The sequence below is a fragment of the Schistocerca gregaria genome, chromosome 5 (genome assembly GCF_023897955.1).
Source record: "Schistocerca gregaria isolate iqSchGreg1 chromosome 5, iqSchGreg1.2, whole genome shotgun sequence".
Classification (NCBI taxonomy): Eukaryota; Metazoa; Arthropoda; class Insecta; order Orthoptera; family Acrididae; genus Schistocerca; species Schistocerca gregaria.
This window is the reverse complement of record NC_064924.1, coordinates 358346971-358369099: the sequence shown is the minus strand read 5'-3', so window position 1 is coordinate 358369099 and position 22129 is coordinate 358346971. Positions and strand designations below refer to the sequence as shown.

The 22129-nt window shown below is 38.9% G+C and overlaps 1 protein-coding gene across 1 annotated transcript in view; it reads left to right on the top strand.

The window, feature by feature from the left end:
* LOC126273342 (neural-cadherin-like) overlaps nucleotides 1-22129 on the top strand; it is a 597074-nt gene that overhangs the window by 301179 nt on the left and 273766 nt on the right. The window contains exons 7-8 of the mRNA XM_049976888.1: nucleotides 9527-9699; nucleotides 9778-9927. Of these exons, the coding sequence (XP_049832845.1) occupies nucleotides 9527-9699; nucleotides 9778-9927 (323 nt within the window). The remainder of the gene's footprint in view (nucleotides 1-9526; nucleotides 9700-9777; nucleotides 9928-22129) is intronic.

Sequence of the window (22129 nt, the reverse complement as noted above, 5' to 3'; positions counted from 1 at the left end):
AGCTCTGCATTCATCTCGTAAGCAAGACCGGCAGCCTTCCCTAAATCAGATAGCCGCTGGAATCCAGAGATAATTTCCTCAGATCCAAAGCGACACACTTCATTAGTGCCGACATGTGCCACCACCTGCAGCTGGCTGCACCCTGTGCTCTTCATGGCATCAAGAAGGACCCTTTCCACATCAGGAATGACTCCACCCGGAATGCACACGGAGTGCACACCCTGGATTTCTTCCCCTCCTTAGCCGCCATATCCCTAAGGGGCCCCGTTACGCGCCTAACATTGGAGCTCCCAACTACCAATAAGCCCACCCTCTGTGATTGCCCGGACCTTGAAGGCCGAGAATCATCTTCTGAAACAGGGCAGGCAGCTGCATCTGGCTCAGCCAGAGACAGTGCCTGAAACCTGTTTGTCAGACGCACTGGGCAGGCTTTCTGATCAGCCTCCGGTGACGTCTTTCGCTGCCTGCCACGCCTTGGAACGACCTCCCAATCAACCATAGGCGAGGGCTCAGCCCCACTGCGGGCAGCAACCGGGGCTACCACAGCGGCAGACCGATCTGGGGACAGACGGGACGAGGTTGACATCCCCGTGGTACCCAAGTCCGGCTCCCCAGTGGTGCCCATTGGCAACAGCCTCAAGCTGCGCGACCCCTTGCAGCTGTGAGCGAAGGGATGCCAACTCAGCACTCATCCGAACAAAGCAATCACAGACCCTGTCCATTCTAATCGATGTTGAACAACAGTTACTTAAATTGTGTGTGAGTTTCGTATAGGAGGTGTAATTTCGAGTTGTAGTTTCTTTTCTCCTCCTCTTCACTTTCAATTCACATATAACGCACAACAGCTGCGGATTCTATATGGTTCCTCTTCTTTCGAACATGCCCAAATTAACAGACGCCACACATTCAATATGATTTTCCAGGACTGATGATAGATACAGATCTCAAATTTAAAGAAAAATTCATATGCAGCGATGTGAGATCTTACACGTACCTAATGTGAAATAGCGACCCCTATTTTTCGTTACAAACTATTCCAATTCTGACACCAATGTTAATGTATAAGATCCCTCTTCTGGTCACCAATGTTAATGTATATGGGCAGGAAAGAGGGGGAAAGGTTGTTGCGTATGCCTCGTGACGGCAGTGTGCAGGAGGTCGGGCGGTCAGGACTTGGTAGTGGACATCCAGGGCAGCCGTGCGACACTTCTCGCAGTTATCTACCCTTGCTATCTTCGCGATTGTGCTGCTGGTATTTTTGCAAAAGTCTGCTGGTATCTCTATAGACTCATAGATTCAGCACACCAACTTCAATAGTTGCTTTGTTGCCTCTTAACCATACTATTTTAGAGATTTCCAAGGACTGTTATCCATCCCTTCTTCCTTATTTGATTGCACAACTTCCGAACCTCTGTTAAACTGTCAGTCTAATACTGTATCTCCGTTTTTACCTATATCGAATCCTTTTTTCCACTATCACGTCAACAGACATGAAGTACCTAGCCGAAGGTGTCTGCTGTGTTACCTTAGAACGACGTTTTATTAGCCTACATGAAGATTTCTATTTTGATGTACAAACGATCTTCCTTTTGAAGCAATTGGTTAGATATAAATCGTCAGTTTACAGTCCATCTTCGATTTTCAAAATGTGTATAGAATACCGTAGAATTAAATCATAAAGTAAACCGACAAGAAACCGAACTTGACTGTTCAGTAACAGCTATGCGCTTAGGCCTACTTTATTTTCTGTGTTGATGTTCGCATAATTCGCTATCAGCTAATTTTAGAATCTGTTCATTTTTTTACAACGTGCTTTTGACAACGATCAATATTTTGATAAGATATCAAATCTACACTGCCCTTTTCTGTTCTTTTTCCTGCTGAAGGAAAATTCTTCGCAGCGTTTGGTCCTTCATGCTAACAGTGTCGTAGAATGCATATGGAGATATGTTTCCATCTTTTGTTGCAGTGTGATCCTAATCAGACTATCTAAACTGCACTTTCGCAAGTTCCCAACAGAAGGAAGTCCTGATAAATATTAAAATAAGTGTACCTACAGTTCTTCGCTACTAAGCGCCTCCTAGACGGCCAATAATATTGTAGTGTAACATTATTATTGTGCATTGTTATTGAAGCTCTCCTTAGGATTTCGTAAACATTGGCTTATGTTGAATCGTATTGTGTAAAACATATCAAACAATAAAAGTAGTTTCACGTGTAATAAAGTTCACAAGTCGAAGAGTAAATTGCTTCTTCAAAGAGTAATTATTGTTCTATTCTTCCCGTTTTATTCTTCAAATTAATATGCATGTTGAACTACGCACTTTCTAAAGTAGCCTTTGTTCTCCCTCAGCGTTCATGCTATCTCTATACCAAATTTTATCAAAATCTGTTCAGCGGTTTAGTCGTGAAAGCGTAACAGTGTTACTTTCGCATTTATAATATTAAGTATGGATGATCGGTGTTTTGAGTTAACTATAAAATTTAGCCCTTGTGGAATGACACATCTCGAAACGAACAGTTCGTTTTATCGGAAAATTACAACTCTAGACCCTCCCCACTAGACATAAATTTCTGCTGACACCCTTATTCCCATGATCAGAAGAAAATATTACAGGAAAAGACATGCAATTCCCCAACATAGCACAATGCTAGCAATGGTTTATTACGTTCAGATGCACTCTAACAATGACATGACGTTCACCCGTTTTGTTTTGAACTCAATTATAACTAAGATTGCCATATCTAGCTGGGGCCTCGTCGGAACACTCCGAGATGGGGGTTTAGAAATGAAATAAATTATTTAATATAATTATTCTTTATTTACAACACAATTACATGGAATTGTTGCTACAGAAGTAGTTGGTACACCATATTGTTTGGATGATTTCACCTTTCCAGCAAGTCATTTTTCCCTTTCTCCATACAAGTCAGCTTGTCGTTAAATGGCACTGTAATATTGATACCACAGTCCCTGATTGCGGTCGATTTCTTTCGTCAGTCAACTGGGCCGACATCAGCGAAAATACTCTTTCCACAGTAGCACTGTGTGCACGAATAGGAAACAAATACTCGCATACTTTTAGTAGCTGGCGTTCGTGTTCCTCGTAGTGTTTAGACGTTCAGTCTTCCGAGGCACACTTAGTTTCTAGAAAGCTCTTCAGGACATTTACTCCTAAAAACAATTATTGCCTGAAATCTTCACACCATTTTTAGTCAGGTATGTAATAGTGTTTTCAATCATCACCCAGTCTAGGATTTCAGATAGGATCATCCAATCAAATACTTGATATTTACTAAAAACAAATAGTCAATTTCCCTAATTAATAAAATGATATGGTTTAGAAAACCATTGTCTATTCCTCAGATTTCGAAATCAAATTATTTACTTCTTGGTTATGGTTCTCATTCTTTAATCTGTTCAAATACATCTTAGTTTACATGCCAATAAAACTGGCAGTCTTCCTTTGTTTTGTTGGAAGTCAGAACCTTCACAAATTCACAGCTGGATGTTTAAACTTTATTATTCTCCATATTTTTACATATATATATTTTTCAAACAGAGCCAAATTGGGTTGCCGAAACACGAAGGAAATTTCACTGATCGGACTACTGAGAAAATCTGAAATTATTTTAGCATAAGCAGCATTCATTCAGCTTCTCTGTTCTTACCATGTAATTGAAAAATAATCAAATATTTTTAAGACAATTATTTCAGTGTTGGCAGTTAAGAATTCAGCAGCGCTTGATGTAGTGTTGTGGAAAATATGGACGGGGGGCATCCAATTCCTTCTACATTTTTCCTAGGTCTTCTTTAATTTGGCGAAACACATTCCACTGGCCGCGTAGATGAAATCCTCCGAAGTCGGTATTGGTATTGTCTGCATAAAAAGCGATTAATTTACATAAAGGAATTTGCAGTTATCTCAACGTGTCTAAACAATACTTTGCATTTGTCTCCGATGTTTTGTTATTCATCGAATCAAACTTCAACGATTTGTTGGATTTCGTCAGTTTCAGTAAAGTATTGAACAACTAAAGAAAACATCTTTCCAGCCTTTTAGTTTGAAACGTCGGCCTTTCCCGTAAAACGAAACTTCTTGCAACTGTTTTGTGCATTCAGGGACAGTGTGTGCTACGAGAATATTTTTAACAATCGCTGTCACTTTGGTCCTGGCTGTAGACTGCTTTGTGGCGACTTCGGAGTCGGAATATGTGGCATTCCGTTTTGCAGTACTGCCAAGAGAAATGAAGGATTGATAATGCTTGACAACTTTATAAGATGTTGTTAGTTCTGCAGAAGCAACGTACAATTCTTCCTAGGTTTTTTCTTTAGTCATGAATGTAAAAATAGGCTTTCATGTCGATGCTACCGCGAATCTATTTGTACGATTCTTTGAAGAAATGTGCTGCCTCACATCTGCCTTATCTTTGTAAGTTACTGAGATCAAGCAGCTACAGATCTCACACAACTCTTCCTACTCCGACAGTCCTTTCTTGGCAAAAGATCACTCTTTTGTGCAATCATCCTAAAAGTGATAGTTTCTCTTCCCATCCTTAGGCATTTTCGTAAGTGATAAGTTTATTGGACTATAAATAGTCGACAATAACACATTAATCATCGAAGTTCACGTCATTATACATTCCACGTCCAATATACCCGCTGTAAACACTTCAAACATTTTATATCTTGCACTAGTTGTTCATTTTACGTATCGAAAGAATCGTCCTATCAGATCGCTTTTCAGATGGGAACTGTCCGATTCTTCCGTGTCACGCTGCTTAATAGTTCCAGGCGTTCTACTAGGGAAGTCTCGTATTTTCTCGAAGGACTGTGCTAGATCTAGAAGGTACTTGCATCGTCGAGTGGTTCTAGGCGCTGCAGTCTGGAGCCGAGCGACCGCTACGGTCGCAGGTTCGAATCCTGCCTCGGGCATGCATGTGTGTGATGTCCTTCGGTTAATTAGGTTTAATTAGTTCTAAGTTCTAGGCGACTGATGACCTCAGCAGTTAAGTCGCATAGTGCTCAGAGCTATTTTGAACTTGCATCGTCAATACAGGATACGCAACATGCAACACCATCTGTGAGACGACCTTGTCAACATAAATTTGTTGACATAAATAACACCGAGGCTGCGTTTACATGTTGCACTAAAATGGCGTTACTTCCGTAGTTGAGCCAAGCTCGTAACAGTATTTTGGAAAATCGGGACAAAATAGGGACTCGTCGGATGTCGGGCCAAGAAGGTTAACAATGGTGACAGTCCCGATACAGCGGACAAACATATCAGGTCGGAAGGGGGGGGGGGGGGGGGGTAGTCCAACAGAGAAACGGTGATTGGTCGCTCCCGCTTGACGTCAACAACATCCGGCCGCACTAGGCAGCTCGCTGTATGAAAGCAAAGTTTCGAGACGGTTTAGGAAACATGTGCCTTCTGTAAATGTTTTAAACGCTTTTAAAATGTGTTAAAGAAACAGAAAAAAATAAATAGACCCTAAGAAATACATACCCGAAAATAATTCCACACAAGATGCAATAATTCAGTTCTGTATACGAACAAACCTACATACTGTAATTTTATGAATCGCATGTTCAAAGTTTCAACTACTTTGTCGCACTTAGAAATGATATGTCCATAAAACCTAGAAAAGAAATTTTCAAGCTGTTTACCTACGTTCCTCCAGTCTGTTGTTGGATTTAAAAGACCCCCTCGAGAAACTGTAGATATCCAGCAATCAGAACTTGTTCCAGGAACTGAGCACATTTCAGTTCGTGATAAAAAAGGATTTTCATTGGCTTGACTCTCAAATGCAAGGCCGCCTGCCACGTAGCGAACAGTCAGGCGAGACGTCCTCTGCGTCTGAATTTTTTTCTTCTGTTTTGTTGACTATTCTCAGGAATTCTTCTTCCTTTTCCATAATGTGTGCAATGTCACAACTATTTGCACACTGAGCTTTCACTTAGTTTTCCTCTCTCATGTCGATACAAAGTTCACTGGTAACGAATTTCATGAATTCGTCATCGTGCATTTCGATGTCTGCAGCAGCTGTAGTGATTCCCTCAACAGCAGCCGATGCACAGCTTGATAATGATGCGTCGTCTCCCTTTCTTATTAAAAGAAGAAGCCGAATGCTGTACCTGATCTCGACTGCTGAAGGGTTGTTACAGAATGCACTAAGATCTCGACTACTCGAAAAATAATTTTCCACGCAGTCTTGATTTAGTTGGGATGTTTAGGATATACCTTCATTTATCTTTTCTTACTGCTTCAAACAGTCTTAGAAGTCAGCTGGTGGAGATGATACACCTCTTTTGCAATGGCAACAAACCCTTTCTGTTTCCAAAGCGTGGTTCATGGCAAGCATCTCGAAATCTTATTAAAGTGATCTCTTGGCTTGGAAGATTCAAGTCGAACCCCTTACGTAGAATCGTCCCACGCTCAAAGCGAATTCTAGAATTCAAAACGTCGAACATATAACAGACTAATTCAAAGAAAGAGCTTTCACGTTCCTTTCGTAAACACTCAGGTCACCTTTCTGACTGTTAAAAAGGCTCTCAATTAACTTCTTCGTTAGTGAAGTTTCATTAGGTAGAACTACTCCTTCATCCAAAAAGTGGTTACTAAAAAGTTTCAGTAAGTGAGCCACATCGTAGAAAACTAAATCTTCCTTTCCTTGTCCTCTGAATTTGTGAAAAATGTTTTGGATGTGTAGACTCCACACTCTAGAATGTTTTCCTGCAGCATCATACGTTACGGCCATGACATGTAGCCTCCAACGTTCAACTTTCTTTATTGTATCTTAGAGCAGGTAACTGTTCACTGTCACAGCAGAATTACAATAAACTGGTTGCTTCCAATATTTCTATAAACCACTAATAATCACACCGATAAAATTGCTGTGAAGTCGTAAAATATTGTCTTCCGTTGCATCATAGCAGATGCGGCCGTCTGTGTTCTTTTCGTCAAAAAGCACAGTTTTCTTTTCTAACACAGTAAATGAATGAGGCTTTGCCCTCAAAATTGTCAAAACTTCTTACGAAACGCATGGATTGCACTTGAAATTTCTATTCCAATATTTAAGCTTTACACTATAGGGCAAAGGAATATTGTTGTTTCTCAAATACGTAAAAGCTTTTGAAGAAAGGGCTTTTAAAGTTAGTGTATTGGCAATATCTTGGGAACTCCATTTAACCCGTCGTTTGCTTTGTAACAAACAGTGAATTTGTCCCGGAGTGAAACATTTAGATAATACGTTTTCTACCTTCTTCCTTGCCATATATTCTTTCATAGTTGTTCTTAATTTTCTCTTTTTTTTAGCAACAAGCGCCTGACAGCTGTGATTCTTTTCAGGGCTGCATTTCTGACACCACGTTTTTCTTCTTCAAAACTTCAGTTTCTTTATTCAGTCTTTTGATTTCTTTGTACTTGAGTCTTACAGCAGTGAGTTCACAGATGGGCACTATATTTGTTATTCGGCCCAGTTTCCCCTTCTTTGGGGATATAGATTCCAAGGCTTCAGCTGTTCTCATTCGCACATCTCCAGCTTCATACTATAGAGCTCGCTCACGCACAAGCTGCAGGAATAACAAACAAGGTGGTTAATTGTTTGGTTCATATTGTCTGTTTTATTAATAATATGTGAGAAATAATAACTACGTGTCCACATATAAAATAAATGCCACTTGAGAAGATTTAAGTTAATCAAATCAACACTGTAAATTAGTTTAATCAGTTCAAAATAAGGGATCCATGCTGTTCATGTTGTATATTAATGACCTTGCAGAGAACATTAATAGTAAAATCAGGCTTTTTGCAGATGATGGAGCTATCTATAACGAAGTACTGTCTGAAAGAACAAATGTTCAGTCAGATCTTGACAAGATTTCAAAGTGGTGCAGAGATTGGGAACTTTTTTTAAATGTTTTTAACTTTAAAATTTTGCACTCTACAAAACGAAAAAACGTTGTGTCCTATGACTATATTATCAATGAGTCACTACTGGAATATGCAATAGAATGATCACATAAGTTCAGTCGTAGGTAAAGCAGGCGGTAGACTTCGGTTTATTGGTAGAATACTGGGTAAGTGCAGTCAATCTACGAAGGAGGTTTCTTACTAATCATTAGTGCGGCCGGTTCTACAATATTATCCAAGTGTGTGGACCTGTACCAGACAGGACTGACTGGTGATATTGAAAGTATACAGAGCATGGCAGCACGAATAGTTTCAAGAACCGGCTTTAAATGATTACTCTAGGAATACACTACAGCCCCCTACATACCGCTCACATAGGGATCGTGAAGACAAGATCAGAATAATTACTGCATGCACAGAGGCATTCAATCAATCATTCCTGCACTCCATACATGAATGGAACAGGAAGAAACCCTAATAACGGTTACAAGGGAACGTACCTTCCACCATGCACCTTAGGTGGTTTGCTGAGTATAGACGTTGATGTAGACGTAGAAATAAAAATATATATTTAGCTTGCTTACTTCAATTCCAGCTTCGCTGTTGCTTTCGGTTCCATGTCTGCTAAATGCTGTGATGAAACAGCATTTGCTTTCAGATTGTTTTTATCGGCAAACCAAGGAGCTCGTTCTTTAAATCACGTTCTAATATTCCGGGAGAAAATTAATTGAACAGATTTTGTGCATTGTTTACACTGATTTTATCTGCTCTCTTGCGACGACCTGCCCACTCCCTTTGCACTGCGTTTTTAGGGAATCGACGATAAACTGCACCACTAGTTTTACGACCACAATTGTTACAGTTTGTAATTGTACAATTACTCGTATTTTTACTCATCTCTTTCGCTCTCACGCTATGCGGTTACAATAATTATTTAATCTCGCGTTGCGTCTGGATTACACACACGCCATTCGCACATTGCCGGCAGTCTGCCCGAAGACGTCACGGCGTGAAACGCACTGTGGGAAACTTGGCCGCAGACCCGCCCGGAATGGCCTTACCATAATATCTAGTTACATGATATACTGTCACGGTCTGTAGCGCGTGAGAGATTGGCAAAGAGTATTGACAACCCTGCCCGTATGCGGCACACCATTTTCAGGCAGTACAGTATATTTCATAAGTTTTTGACGTGCTCAGTATTATTGCGCTACCTCTCAATCTCACTCGTATGCGTTCAGTATTATTGCGCTTCCAGAAGTATTGGGCATCCAGGAATATTGCGCAGTAATACTGACTGCCTTGGGGGCCGCTTTAGAAATTACTTTCTATTGTCGCTTACAGTCTACAATGGGTATGATCACCCATATGGAAGTAGTCAAGTAAGACCCGGTTTGTACGAAACTAATTACTTCATATTCCTGTCGTTGTATGTGCTGTTATCATCTTCTTCTTATTATTATAATTGTTTAGACGTTTGCCACGCATTAGCTATCAGCAAAGTACCACTCGTATTCTGGTACTTTCCTAAACAATGGGGTGGTACTGGTGATTTCTACTTGTCTACTTCTTGCATTAATAAATGTCTAACGTATTTTGAATATTGTTAGGTACTGGTACTGCATCAATTAAAATTCAAGATGTGAACGACATGTCGCCGCGTTTTACTAAGAAGGAATGGTTCTGTGAAGTGGAAGAAACAGATAGCAGAAACATACCTGAAGAACCTATTCTCACAGTGAGCGTGCATGATGAAGATGAAACAAATGATTTTGTCTACGAAGTAAGTGAATGTCTCAGATTTTCATTTGAAATTAATTCCAAGTAACTTAACAAATTATTGTAGTTTCTAACTTTACAGATCATCGAAAACAGCGGTTACGGTTCAGATAAATTTATAATAATAAGTAACAGCGATGGAAGTGGTTCTATTAAAATTGTCAAGGACCTTGATTATGAAGATCTCATGCAGAGACATGGATTCAGATTCAAGATACGAGTTAGTGACAAGGTAGGCCTACCAGAAAACCGCATCAAATACTAAATAAATTAAAATATTGTGCAAGAAAGTTTGTTATCTTTTTATTTTACACTTCCTGTCCCGTCCTTTCCTCCCACTTCCATTTCCCTTCCTCTGCAAATCTTCTGTGGACATTCTTATCAGATGTGATATATGTATCATTCATTAACCGTAAACATATCAAGTAGCAGTATTGTACTTCAACAGCGGTCATCTTACATTACTCTTATACCAAGTTGATACAACAGTATCATATGTAGTGATGTATTTTTATAATGTCAGAGTTCATTGAAAGGTTTATGTCGGAGTTTATTGAAGGGACAGCATAACAGTGAAAATTAGTGTGTGCTCATTTTGATTTACACACCAGATGTTTGTTTATTAATTCTTTGCCCTTGGACAGTTCATAATATTTGTGCAACAATTTCTGTAAACACCCTGGTTAGAGGCCTAGAACATAATGTTGTCCTGTAATTGCATTTACACTGCCCAGTTACGTTATTATGACCACCTGTCAGAAGCCTGAATAACCACCTTTTGCAGCACAAAGCACTGTGAGATGTACATATTCAGTGAGATTGTGGAAGGCACATACAGGGATGTGAAGCCATGATAAGTCCAGTGCCATAGTCATCTGCACTGGAATACCTTGTTCGAGGAACATATATTCTCGAATGGGTTTAATTCCAGTTTGGTGGCCAGAGGAGTACGGTAAACTCATCCTGGTGCTCCCTGAAGCTCACACATACACTGTGAACTGTATCACACATTGCATTACCCTACTGATAGATGCCATCAAGCCGAGGAAAAACTAACTATATGTAGGAGGTGACGTCATCCCCAAAGATAGAGGCATACTTGTGTTAATTTCTTTTGCCTCTCAGAATCACTGTATTATTCATATAATGCCATAGAAACAGTCCTTCTGACAATTGTTGCAGGGTGTCTGGTTTCAGACATTTCACGCCATATGTGCCAATAGCCATCTGTCTGATGGAACATAAAACTTGATTTATCTGAAAAGGCTACCTGTCACCACTCATTGGACATCCAGTTGCACTATTAGCTACTCCAGTCAGCATGGATGCAAACTGAACAGATGTTGAGGAGACAATGTTGGTAGTCACTTGGTTCAAACTGTGCATCACTTGCTCAATGGTTGCACATCTGTCAACCCATACACATTTCCACAACCATCATTCATCTGTGTCACATATGGCCCTTGGTGCACCACAGTTTCCTCAACGCCAATTTTTGGATAGCACCATTTTGCCATGCACAGTATACTTTAACCATGGCAGCACTTGAACAGTTTAAAAACTTAACAGTTTCAGAATTGCTTCCATGACAACACTGTTTTCCATGTCCCCCCCCCCCCCCCCAACACACTTTATATACTCTCCACTGCTACTACTACCACATGCTGTCTGTGAGTTATTATTGCATGCTGACATCAGATGTAGGCAATGGCAGTAAAATGTGACTGAACCATGTATGTAGATATCTTCTTCTGTGTGTCTGTACTCCACTGTGAACATGTGCTTCGTACACAATTTTGTGACAGATGGTCTAATTTTGTGCTTGTGCTCTCCAGTTCATGTAAAAGTATCTATTCACAGTTGGTAGTAATCAGAAATATCTGTGCACCTAGTTTTTGGTCTTCTGTGGCATTGTTGCCTTCCAGGATCTCCAGTCAATTCTCCTTTGGAACCTTTTTATTACTCATCAGTGTTACATGTGCGGCCCATCTCAGTTTTGCAGATTTACTATTTTTTGTGTGTGGATCTTCATAGCAGGCACTAAGTTCATTGCTGTTTTAATTTCTCCAACTTTCTCCATTACAGTATGAATCTATTATTATGCGCAGTACCTTCCTCTCAAAGATGTCCAACATGTTGGCATCCCTTGCTGTTAATGCTCAAATGTCGGAGGTGCACCTGAATGCTTCTTACAAGTGTTTTATATATGTTTTAATGATGTGAGATACGATCCTGGAAGATTGTTTGTTTGTTGGAGGTCAGAACTTTCACAAATTTGCAGCTGTATATAGTCACTGATGTCAGCTTCTCCCTCATGTGTGCTCCTCCACATGCCAAATATTTAGTCTTACAACTAGCCTCTTGACAGCAGGTTCTGTCCTCCTATCAGTCTGTTTCATTGCAGTAAACAGCACCTCTATTATCTTCTCAGATCTTGCAGCTATATCTTTTTCTTCAATTTTGCTTATTATGTGCGCTGTTTTGAGGAAGATCATCACTGCATACTGTAGGTTACCTTCTTGTACCAGTTTTCCAGGGCTACTCTGAAAAGAAGCTTTCCCTGGATGTCATCTTAGTGAACAGTTTATATCACTATCTGTCCATTTCAGTAGTATTTTTCAGATTCTTAGTCTGCCTCTTACTTTGCTCATTGAAAGCAATTTGACGAGTATCTCAGGAGTTGCCGTATCTCTTAGGGCACCATATAATCTCACTGTTTTAACCTTATCACATGATAGTGTTGTCATATACCCTCTTCCTCCCAGCTCATTGTCACCATTTTTGTGAGGAGCTGTTCCACTTATCACTACTCAGTTTTAGAAATTTAGCACAGTCTTTACTGTTCACTAACTACCTAATTATATTTTTATCATTTTATGTGAATTTTAAGTTTTTCAGTTGTTGAAGGAACATTTTCTTTTACTTATTCTTCATAGGTGTGTCTTAGAGCTAAATGACATTAGTGTAACACTTATCTGTGTAAAGTGTCTTGCATCATTCAGGCTCCACAGTAACTCCAGTTGTTCCACATTTGTTTCAACCAGTATTTTATCTTTCATTGATAAATTGTGTTGTTTCAGTACTCCTTTACTCTTGGTAATCTTGATTTATTTTCCCCATTTAGCTAGTTTTTAATGAACTGTTGTGAGCTTAATCATTTTCTACAGTTGCTTTTATGCACTGAGCTTCAAACCGTGGATGGCTCCTGCATATATTTATCATCTTCAACAATATATTTGCTGTGGTTTTGATCGTTACCTTTTTCCCACCTTTTTCAGTGCTGTTGTGCATGTCTACTCACTCTAATGCCTCTGTTGGTATTTCTTGGTATTTATTTTTGTTTTCAGTTGTCTCTTGGACTGCTGTGTTGTCTTTATGAGGTTTTGTTCTGGTTATTTTTGATGCATCATGTATTCTTATCCTGAACCTGGCTCATACCATTCCATACATATTGAGTTCCTGAAGTGTCATAGAATGAGGGGGTGCGATATGTGCCTAGAGTCCACCAATAAAAGTTCCATCCGGTTCACATTGTTGTCAGTGGGGATTTGATTGTTCACTTGTGGGTACTTAATGAAAGCATGTTGTGGATGCAGTGGTTATGTTAAATGATGTTGCAAATAATTTCTCGAGTTCTATTATTTTTACTAACTGTGTATAGTGTGAATAATCCTATTGTTGGTCTAAACATGAATTTATCATTTTAGAAAAGACATAATTAAAATTAATGCAAATATATGAGGTGCTGAAAGCCATAAGTACCTAAAGCACCCTGTCATCAGTTTTGAGATCATAGTTTGTATGAATGCTCCTGACATCTTTTGATCTTATGATTAACCAGCTTTATCTACATATACATATATTGTCTCGCATTGTGTATATGAACATTCATGACAAGCAGTATAACCAATTTCGCAGATGTCCATTTCCATATGGGCCAAGGCACCAAGCATAACGTTGTTGCTCTGCATTGCCCAGTTGTTTTCTACATAATTTAAGTAGTAGTAGTAGTAGTAGTACTTTGTAATCTAGGCAGTTTTATGTAAATCTGAAGCTAAAGAATGTAGTTAATGAAAATCATGATAATGAGGAAATGTGGTTTTGGAGTAGGGTGTAACTCTGTGTTTGGTGCATTTAGTGTCTGTCCTTTATGTTCTGATTTTAGTTTCACATTAACTCAAAAAACGTAAACAAGCCTGCATGAGCAGCCCCTATCAGACGGAGGGGGTCCGACAGTCAATCAGTTCCAGTCATTCCACCTGGAACGAGGTACACAGCTCGTGTTGTCCATTGTTCAACCATGCCTAGACAGTCAATACTGTGCTCAATGGCATACCTTGCTCAGGCTGCCCAAGGGCAACTCCTGCAGGGGTGGACCGCTACCTACAGATTATGTTTCAGAGGAACCCTTACAGCAATGCCACCATGTTGAATAATGTTCTTCGTGCAGCCACAGGACATCGTGTTATGGCTCAAACTGTGCGCAATAGGTTGCATGATTCGGAACTTCACCCCCAATGCCCATGATGAAGTCCATCTATGCAACCACAACACCATGCAGCACGGTACAGATGGGCCCAACAACATAACGAATGGACGGCTCAGGATTGGTATCAAGTTCTCTTCACCAATGAGTATTGCATATGCCTTCAACCAGACAATCATCAGATATGTGTTTGGAGACAGCTCGGTCAAGCTGAATGCCTTAGACACACTGTCCAGCAAGTGCAACAAGTTGGAGGTTACTTGCTGTTTTGGGGTGATACTATGTGAGGCCGACGTACGCTGTTGGTGGTCATGGAAGAATCCTATCGAACATGCCTGGGATACGTTGAAAAGGGCTGTTTATGGACGTGTCCCACCAATCACTCTGAGGGATTTACCCTGAATCACCGTTGAGGCGTGGGACAATCTGGACTAACAGTGCCTTGATGAACTTGTGGTTAGTGTACTGTGACGAATATAGGTATTCATCAATGCAAGAGGACGTGCTACTGGGTCTTATAGGTTCCTATGTCTACAGCAATCTAGACCACCACCTCTGAAGGTCTCGCTGTATGGTGGTACAACATGGAATGTGTGGTTTTCATGAGCAATAAACAGGGTGGAAATAATGGTTATGTTGATCTCTATTCCAATTTTCTGTACAGGTTCCAGACTTCCGAGCTGATACAAAATGTTTTTTGATGTGTGTGTGTATATATGTAGTTACATTTTTTGTTTGTGAATCCGGTGTTTCTAATTTATTTTAAATACAAATATTCATTTTATGTACTTTTTCCTCTGTCTCCCATTTACTCTGTCGTTATAGAGTTTAGTGGTAGGTAGATAAGAAGAAACTAATACTTCTGTCTGTTGTATTAGATGTATTCCCTGTCAGTTGGAGCTACATTGTCTTCTATAGCAATTTTCCCTTCTTACATTGTATTGTCATTGTTCTCCTTGTTAATGATGTGGATGTCACTTCCTTTCTTTGGTATATCTAATATATATTTAGCACCATACACTGCTGCAATGTTAAATTATATAAAACAGTGTTTGTGAGATTGTCTGACTGTTGAGTAGTATTTTTACAATACAGTCCATTTATCTTTTCTCAAGTATGAAAATGCTTTTTAAATAGTCATCCTATACACTTCTCCAAAGCCAAATTGAACTGGAAATCCCTGTGTTTATCTGTTGACAGTGTATCTAGGGCCTGTGTGACACTCTACACTCCTCCTATCAAAAATGCATCAACATAGTTCATAAAAAAATTTTGTTGTGTTTATTTCATGAATTGTTTGAGTAGTATTTAAATTGGTATTTACATAAATTTTGCACTGTTTATTTGAAATTCTGTGTTAATTGTTTTGGATGCTGTAAAAAATTAAATGTTGTAAAGTTGTTACTGGTTTGCATTTTCAGTATCCATAACTCATTCGTTTTCAAGATCTGCTTTGTCTAAGTTGCAGTGCTAACTGTAATGTGATGATTGTACGTTAAAAGTTTGTGGCCATAATTTTGTGGGAAACCATTAACCTACCAGAATGAACTAGTATTAGCCTTATTTTTCATAATTAATTTTTTGTTTTATTTATACTGTGAGAGTTCATAGTAGATACCTCACTTTATTTCTTATATGTTGTAATTTCCTAGCAAGCCAGCTTTCTGTTTTTGGCCTGGTTTCGCTAAGCTTTTGTACACAAGACATGTAACAATATGATACTCATCAAATAAAAACACTGTTCTCTCTTCGCATGTGTATCACGGTCTACATGTGGTGAGTCTTACTTTTCTGGATATAACATTTTTATATAAAAAAACTTATTTAGTGTTGTGACATGCCTTTCCTTCTTCCATATAGTCTCCTCAAATCTGTCAGTCTTCATATTAATGTCTGTGACTGCAAAGTTATCAGCTAGTGTGGTTTCTACTGTCAGGCTAACATATTTTTGTGAAGATAAAGTCATTATTACCAAGCTATAGTTGTTTCAGCACACTAAGCCAAGTCATGGCTCATCCATTTTAATGTCAGTGATATAATTATGTAGTATGTCAATAAATACTGTATTTTTTCGCTGTATCTTTATTCTGTCTCTATTGAAATCACCAACAAACATTAAAAAGTCAAGCTATAGTTATTTCAGTACAATAAGCCAATTTGTGGCTTATTGATTTTAATGCCAGTGATATAATTGTGTAGCACATCTGTAAATACTTAATTTTTGATTGTATCTTTCTTATGCCTCTGTTGGAATCACCAATAATCATTAAAAATTTAATAGATAGTAAGTTTGACCACCCAAAGAATGTTTTATCTAAACATTTGGTGATCACTACAAGCCTTAAACATGAAATCTCTTCCATGTACAAAAGCTATGTTCAAAAAGTAACTGGAGTTCTTTAAGAACCTACTCCACTGTTAACCCTTTCAAAAAAGTCTCCATTAGATATTATACACTTATGCAAGTACTTTTTTCAATCCCTGGGACACATCTGAAACAGTCTTTGAGGTAGCTTTTAGCTCTCTGAGTAATGCATTTTTAAACTCATCTGTGCATTTAAACTGCAGTCCTTTAAGATTTTTTTTTATTTTTTTATTTTGGGGACAAAGCAAATTCACATGTGGCCATGCCTGGCCAATATGGTGGCTGCAGCATAATTACAGTAATGTTCTTGGCCAAAAATTCAGAAGCAAGCCACAAAATGTAAGCAGGTACACTATTATGGTGCAAATCATTGTTTCACCAAAAATAACTGTTTCACCAAAAATACAGATTTTCTTAAATGATACAACCAAACAGTATTGAGCTTATAATAAGCATTGATGATTCAGCCTTGTGATAAGAACTTGTGGTGAGCATAACCTTCAGTATTGACCGTACATTTGACAACATTTTTTCGTTGTTGTCAAGCCATGATGCTTCTACTAGGACTACTGCACCTTAGTTTTGACATTATATCTGAAAATAAGTCATATGACACATTTCAGTAAATTTCCAAGTAGTGACTCCTGATCAGCTTGAATTTGCTTCCATATTTATTTGAAGTTCCATAATTTTGGAATAAATTATTGTGTTAGACACTTCATATCCAAAAAATTCCATACAAAATTCCTAACCTCAGGATTGCCAACATGATAGTAACTTTCCAGATTGTGATTTGGTGATCATTTGTTGTCATATCTTCTACTTTTTCTCTGATTTAATCAGTTGATGAGTTGCTGTGGTGTCCAAGACTCTTGTCATCTTTAATTTCTTCAAGGTCGTTTTCGAAACATACCACTCATGACTTACACACGGCAGACCCACCAAAAGTAATATTTGAAATTTCTAAAACCTCCCTGCACTTTATTCTGTTCTTTTAAAGAAATTTGATACAACTTCTCTGATCCATTTTTATACAAAATAAATGATTGCTGAGACTATGAAAATGCATGTAACATGTTCAGGTGACAGGAGACTAAATGTTCAATATGGGTAACACTGTCCTCGCTGAAATTGTGTAAGAAGATCCCTAACAGCTTGCAGTGCTGTAGCCAGCTCTCAGCTGCGAAGTGCTAATGACTTAAGGCGAAAACAGTATTCGTCTATAGATCTGACAACAATGAGGTGCTGCCATAGATTTGTTTACAAATTCGCATTATGTTACTGGGTGAGGTAGGCAACTAAAACTGCAATGCCTAGCCCAGTGCAACTGTGAGGCATCAACTCAAGCTGACTCAACTATCAATTACTTTCAGGGATGTGAACCAATGCAACAACAAAAACAAAAATCACAAATATGTAACTACAACCCTCCCATGAAGCATGGACCTTGCCATTGGTGGAGAGGCTTGCGTGCCTCAACAATACAGATAGCCATACCGTAGGTGCAACCACAACGGAGGGGTATCTGTTGAGAGACCAGACAAACGTGTGGTTCCTGAAGAGGGGCAGTAGCCTTTTCAGTAGTTGCAAGGGCAACGGTCTGGATGATTGACTGATCTGGCCTTGTAACATTAACCAAAATGGCCTTGCTGTTCTGGCACTGCGAACGGCTGAAAGCAAGGGGAAACTACAGCCGTAATTTTTTCCGAGGGCATGCAGCTTTACTGTATGATTAAATGATGATGGCATCCTCTTTGGTAAAATATACTGGAGGTATAATAGTCCCCCATTTGGATCTCCGGGCGGGGACTACTAAAGAGGACGTTGTTATCAGGAGAAAGAAAACTGGCGTTCTACGGATCGGAGTGTGGAATGTCAGATCCCTTAATCGGACAGGTAGGTCAGAAAATTTAAAAAGGGAAATGGATAGGTTAAAGTTAGATATAGTGGGAATTAGTTAAGTTCAGTGGCAGGAGGAACAAGACTTCTGGTCAGGTGAGTACAGGGTTATAAATACAAAATCAAATAGGGGTAATGCAGGAGTAGGTTTAATAATGAATAAAAAAATAAGAGTGAGGGTAAGCTACTACAAACAGCATAGTGAATGCATTATTGTGGCCAAGATAGACACAAAGGCCACACCTATTACATTAGTACAAGTTTATCTGCCAACTAGCTCTGCAGATGACGATGAAATTGAGGAAATGTATGATGAGATAAAAGAAGTTATTTAGGTAGTGAAGGGAGACGAAAATTTAATAGTCATGGGTGACTGGAATTCATCAGCAGGAAAAGGGAGAGAAGGAAACATAGTAGGTGAATATGGATTGGGGCCAAGAAATGAAAGACGAAGCCGCCTGGCAGAATTCTGCGCAGAGCATAACTTGATCATAGCTAATACTTGGCTTAAGAATCATGAAAGAAGGCTGTATACATGGAAGAACACTGGAGATAAAAAAAGGTATCAGATTAATCTAATGTTAAGACAGAGATTTAGGAACCACGTTTTAAATTGTAAGACATTTCCAGGGGCAGATGTGGACTCTGACCACAATCTATTGGTTATGAACTGTAGACTAAACTGAAGAAACTGCAAAAAGGTGGGAATTTAAGGAGATGGGATCTGGATAAACTGAAAGGACCAGAGATTGTACAGAGTTTCAGGGAGAGCATAAGGGAACAATTGACAGGAATGGGGGAAAGAAATACAGTAGAAGAAGAATGGGTAGCTTTGAGTTATGAAAGAGTGAAGGCAGCAGAGGATCAAATAGGTAAAAAGATGAGGGCTAGTAGAAGCCCTTGGGTAACAGAAGAAATACTGAATTTAATTGATGAAAGGAGAAAATATAAAAATGCAGTAAATGAAGCAAGCAAAAAGGAATACAAACGTCTCAAAAATGAGGAAGTGCAAAATGGCTAAGCAGGGATGGCTACAGGACAAATGTAAGGATGTAGAGGCTTATCTCATTGCCTACAGGAAAATTAAAGATACCTTTGGAGAAAGGAGAACCACTTACATGAATATCAAGAGCTTTGATGGAAACCGAGTTCTAAGCCCAGAAGGGAAAGCAGAAAGGTGGAAGGAGTATATAGAGGGCCTATACAAGGGCGATGTACTTGAGGACAATATTACAGAAATGGAAGAGGATGTAGATGAAGATGAAATGGGAGATATGATATTGCGTGAAGAGTTGTCAGAGCACTGAAAGACCTGAGCCAAAACAAGGCCCCCAGAGTAGACAACATTCCATTAGAACTACTGACAACCTTGGGAGAGCCAGTCCTGACAATACTCTAACATCTGGTGAGCAAGATGTATGAGACAGGCGAAATACCCTCAGACTTCAAGAAGAATATAATAATCCCAATCCCAAAGAAATCAGGTGCTGACAGATGTGAAAATTACCAAACTATCACTTTAATAAGTCACAGCTACAAAATACTAACGAGAATTATTTACAGACAAATGGAAAAACTAATAGAAGTTGACCTCGGGGAAGATCAGTTTGGATTCCATAGAAATCTTGGAACATGTGAGGCAATACTGACCCTACGGCTTAACTTAGAAGAAAGATTAAGGAAAGGCAAAGCTACATTTCTAGCATTTGTAGACTTAGAGAAAGCTTCTGACAATGTTGATTGGAATACTCTCTTTCAAATTCTGAAGGTGGCAGGGATAAAATACAGGGAGCGAAAGGCTATTTACAATTTGTACAGAAAGCAGATGGCAGATATAAGAGTCGAGGGACATGAAAGGGAAGCAGTGGTTGGGAAGGGAGTGAGACAGGGTTGTAGCCTATCACCGATGTTATTCAATCTGTATATTGAGCAAGCAATAAAGGAAACAAAAGAAAAATTCGGAATAGGTATTAAAATCCATGGAGAAGAAATAAAAACTTTGAGGTTCGCCGATGGCATTGTAATTCTGTCAGAGACAGACTATTTTACCTCCAGGATATTTTACCCAAGAGGACGCCATCATCATTTAATCATACAGTAAAACTGCATGCCCTCGGGAAAAATTACGGCTGTAGTTTCCCCTTGCTTTCAGCCGTTCGCAGTACCAGCACAGCAAGGTCGTTTTGGTTAATGTTACAAGGACAGATCAGTCAATCATCCAGACCGTTGCCCCTGCAACTACTGAAAAGGCTACTGCCTCTCTTCAGGAACCACACGTTTGTCTGGCCTCCCAACAGATACCCCTCCGGTGAGGCACGCAAGCCTCTCCACCAACGGTAAGATCCATGGTTCATGGGGGGAGGATCAACCAATTATGATTACTCATTCATCATGAAGGAGGAACTTCAGGGTTGTGATATCAAATGTGTGTTTGCATAGAACAGTAGATATCAGTACCTAACTCTGCACACTGTATTTTCAATTACACTGCTTCATCATATGCCTGCTTACACCTTCTGAAAATGACAGATATAAAATTAACATCAAAATCAATTTTCTCGAAGTCGCCACTGCTTCCTCACATTATAGTAATTGATTTTTATTACTTATTTTCCAAGTTAGCTTTTAATGCAAGAAAAGTCTTCACACCATTTCCCAAGAACATAATTATTTTACAGATTTTCTGGTATTCACTAACACACTGGTCTGGGCTTAAAATGCTGTTAGCTTTCTTCAGTTGACACATAGCATTAATGTCTTTGGAACATAAACTTGTTTTGTATCCTTCACTCTTTTATCATTTTCAGTTAACTGAAGTTTTAAATTTTCATTGTACTTTCTCATATCCTTCTGAAGACATTTCAAAATGGTCTCGTTAAGTTAAGTGACAGGTTGGGTATATAAAATTATAAAAAAAAAATTACAAACACCATTGCAACCAACGGCACAAAGAAAATTTTAGCATTTGAAAATTTCTTTAAATATTCATCTAGTCCAGAAATTAGTCAGAATCACAGGTGTTGATAATGAAAATACTAATGATCTGAAAATAATGTCAGATGAAATGTGTAAAGCCATTTGAGGTATGAAGAAAGGAAAGTGGCTTGTAAGAGGTAGTGTTTTAACAGAAGTGGTTAAACACACAGGAAAAGTAATATTACTGGAACTTGAAAGTACTTACAGAATGTTTTTGAATTTACACAATTCCCCAGTACAAGAACAGTGTGGGATTTTCTTGTAGAAATAGTAAACAGCCTATCAGTGGCTAATTTTACCATTGTTTCAACATTCATAAAAAGGTCTTCTTCACAAGGATATATGGACAACTGGATTACATGTTGTGGCAGAGGTATGTTAAAATGTAGCTGAAAGGCATGTGTGAAATATAAAATTTCACCTCCATGTTAAATTAAAACTTAAGCAATATTTTGTCATGTGGTAAATCTTCAGAAATTTTCAGCTAGTGCAGTGGTTCAACCTGTTTTAATATTATGAAGGTCTAAGTTGTACAGTACCTATTTGACTTCATCATTGTAGTGGGATATTCAGAATGTAAGAAATTTTAAGCTAGGGTATTCATTATTATGAAGACTATTATCAGCAACCCTAATGGGAATCTTTGGATCTCTAAGTCATCAAGAAGAAGCAGGAATACTTGTTAAAGGAAAGGACATGTACTGATTG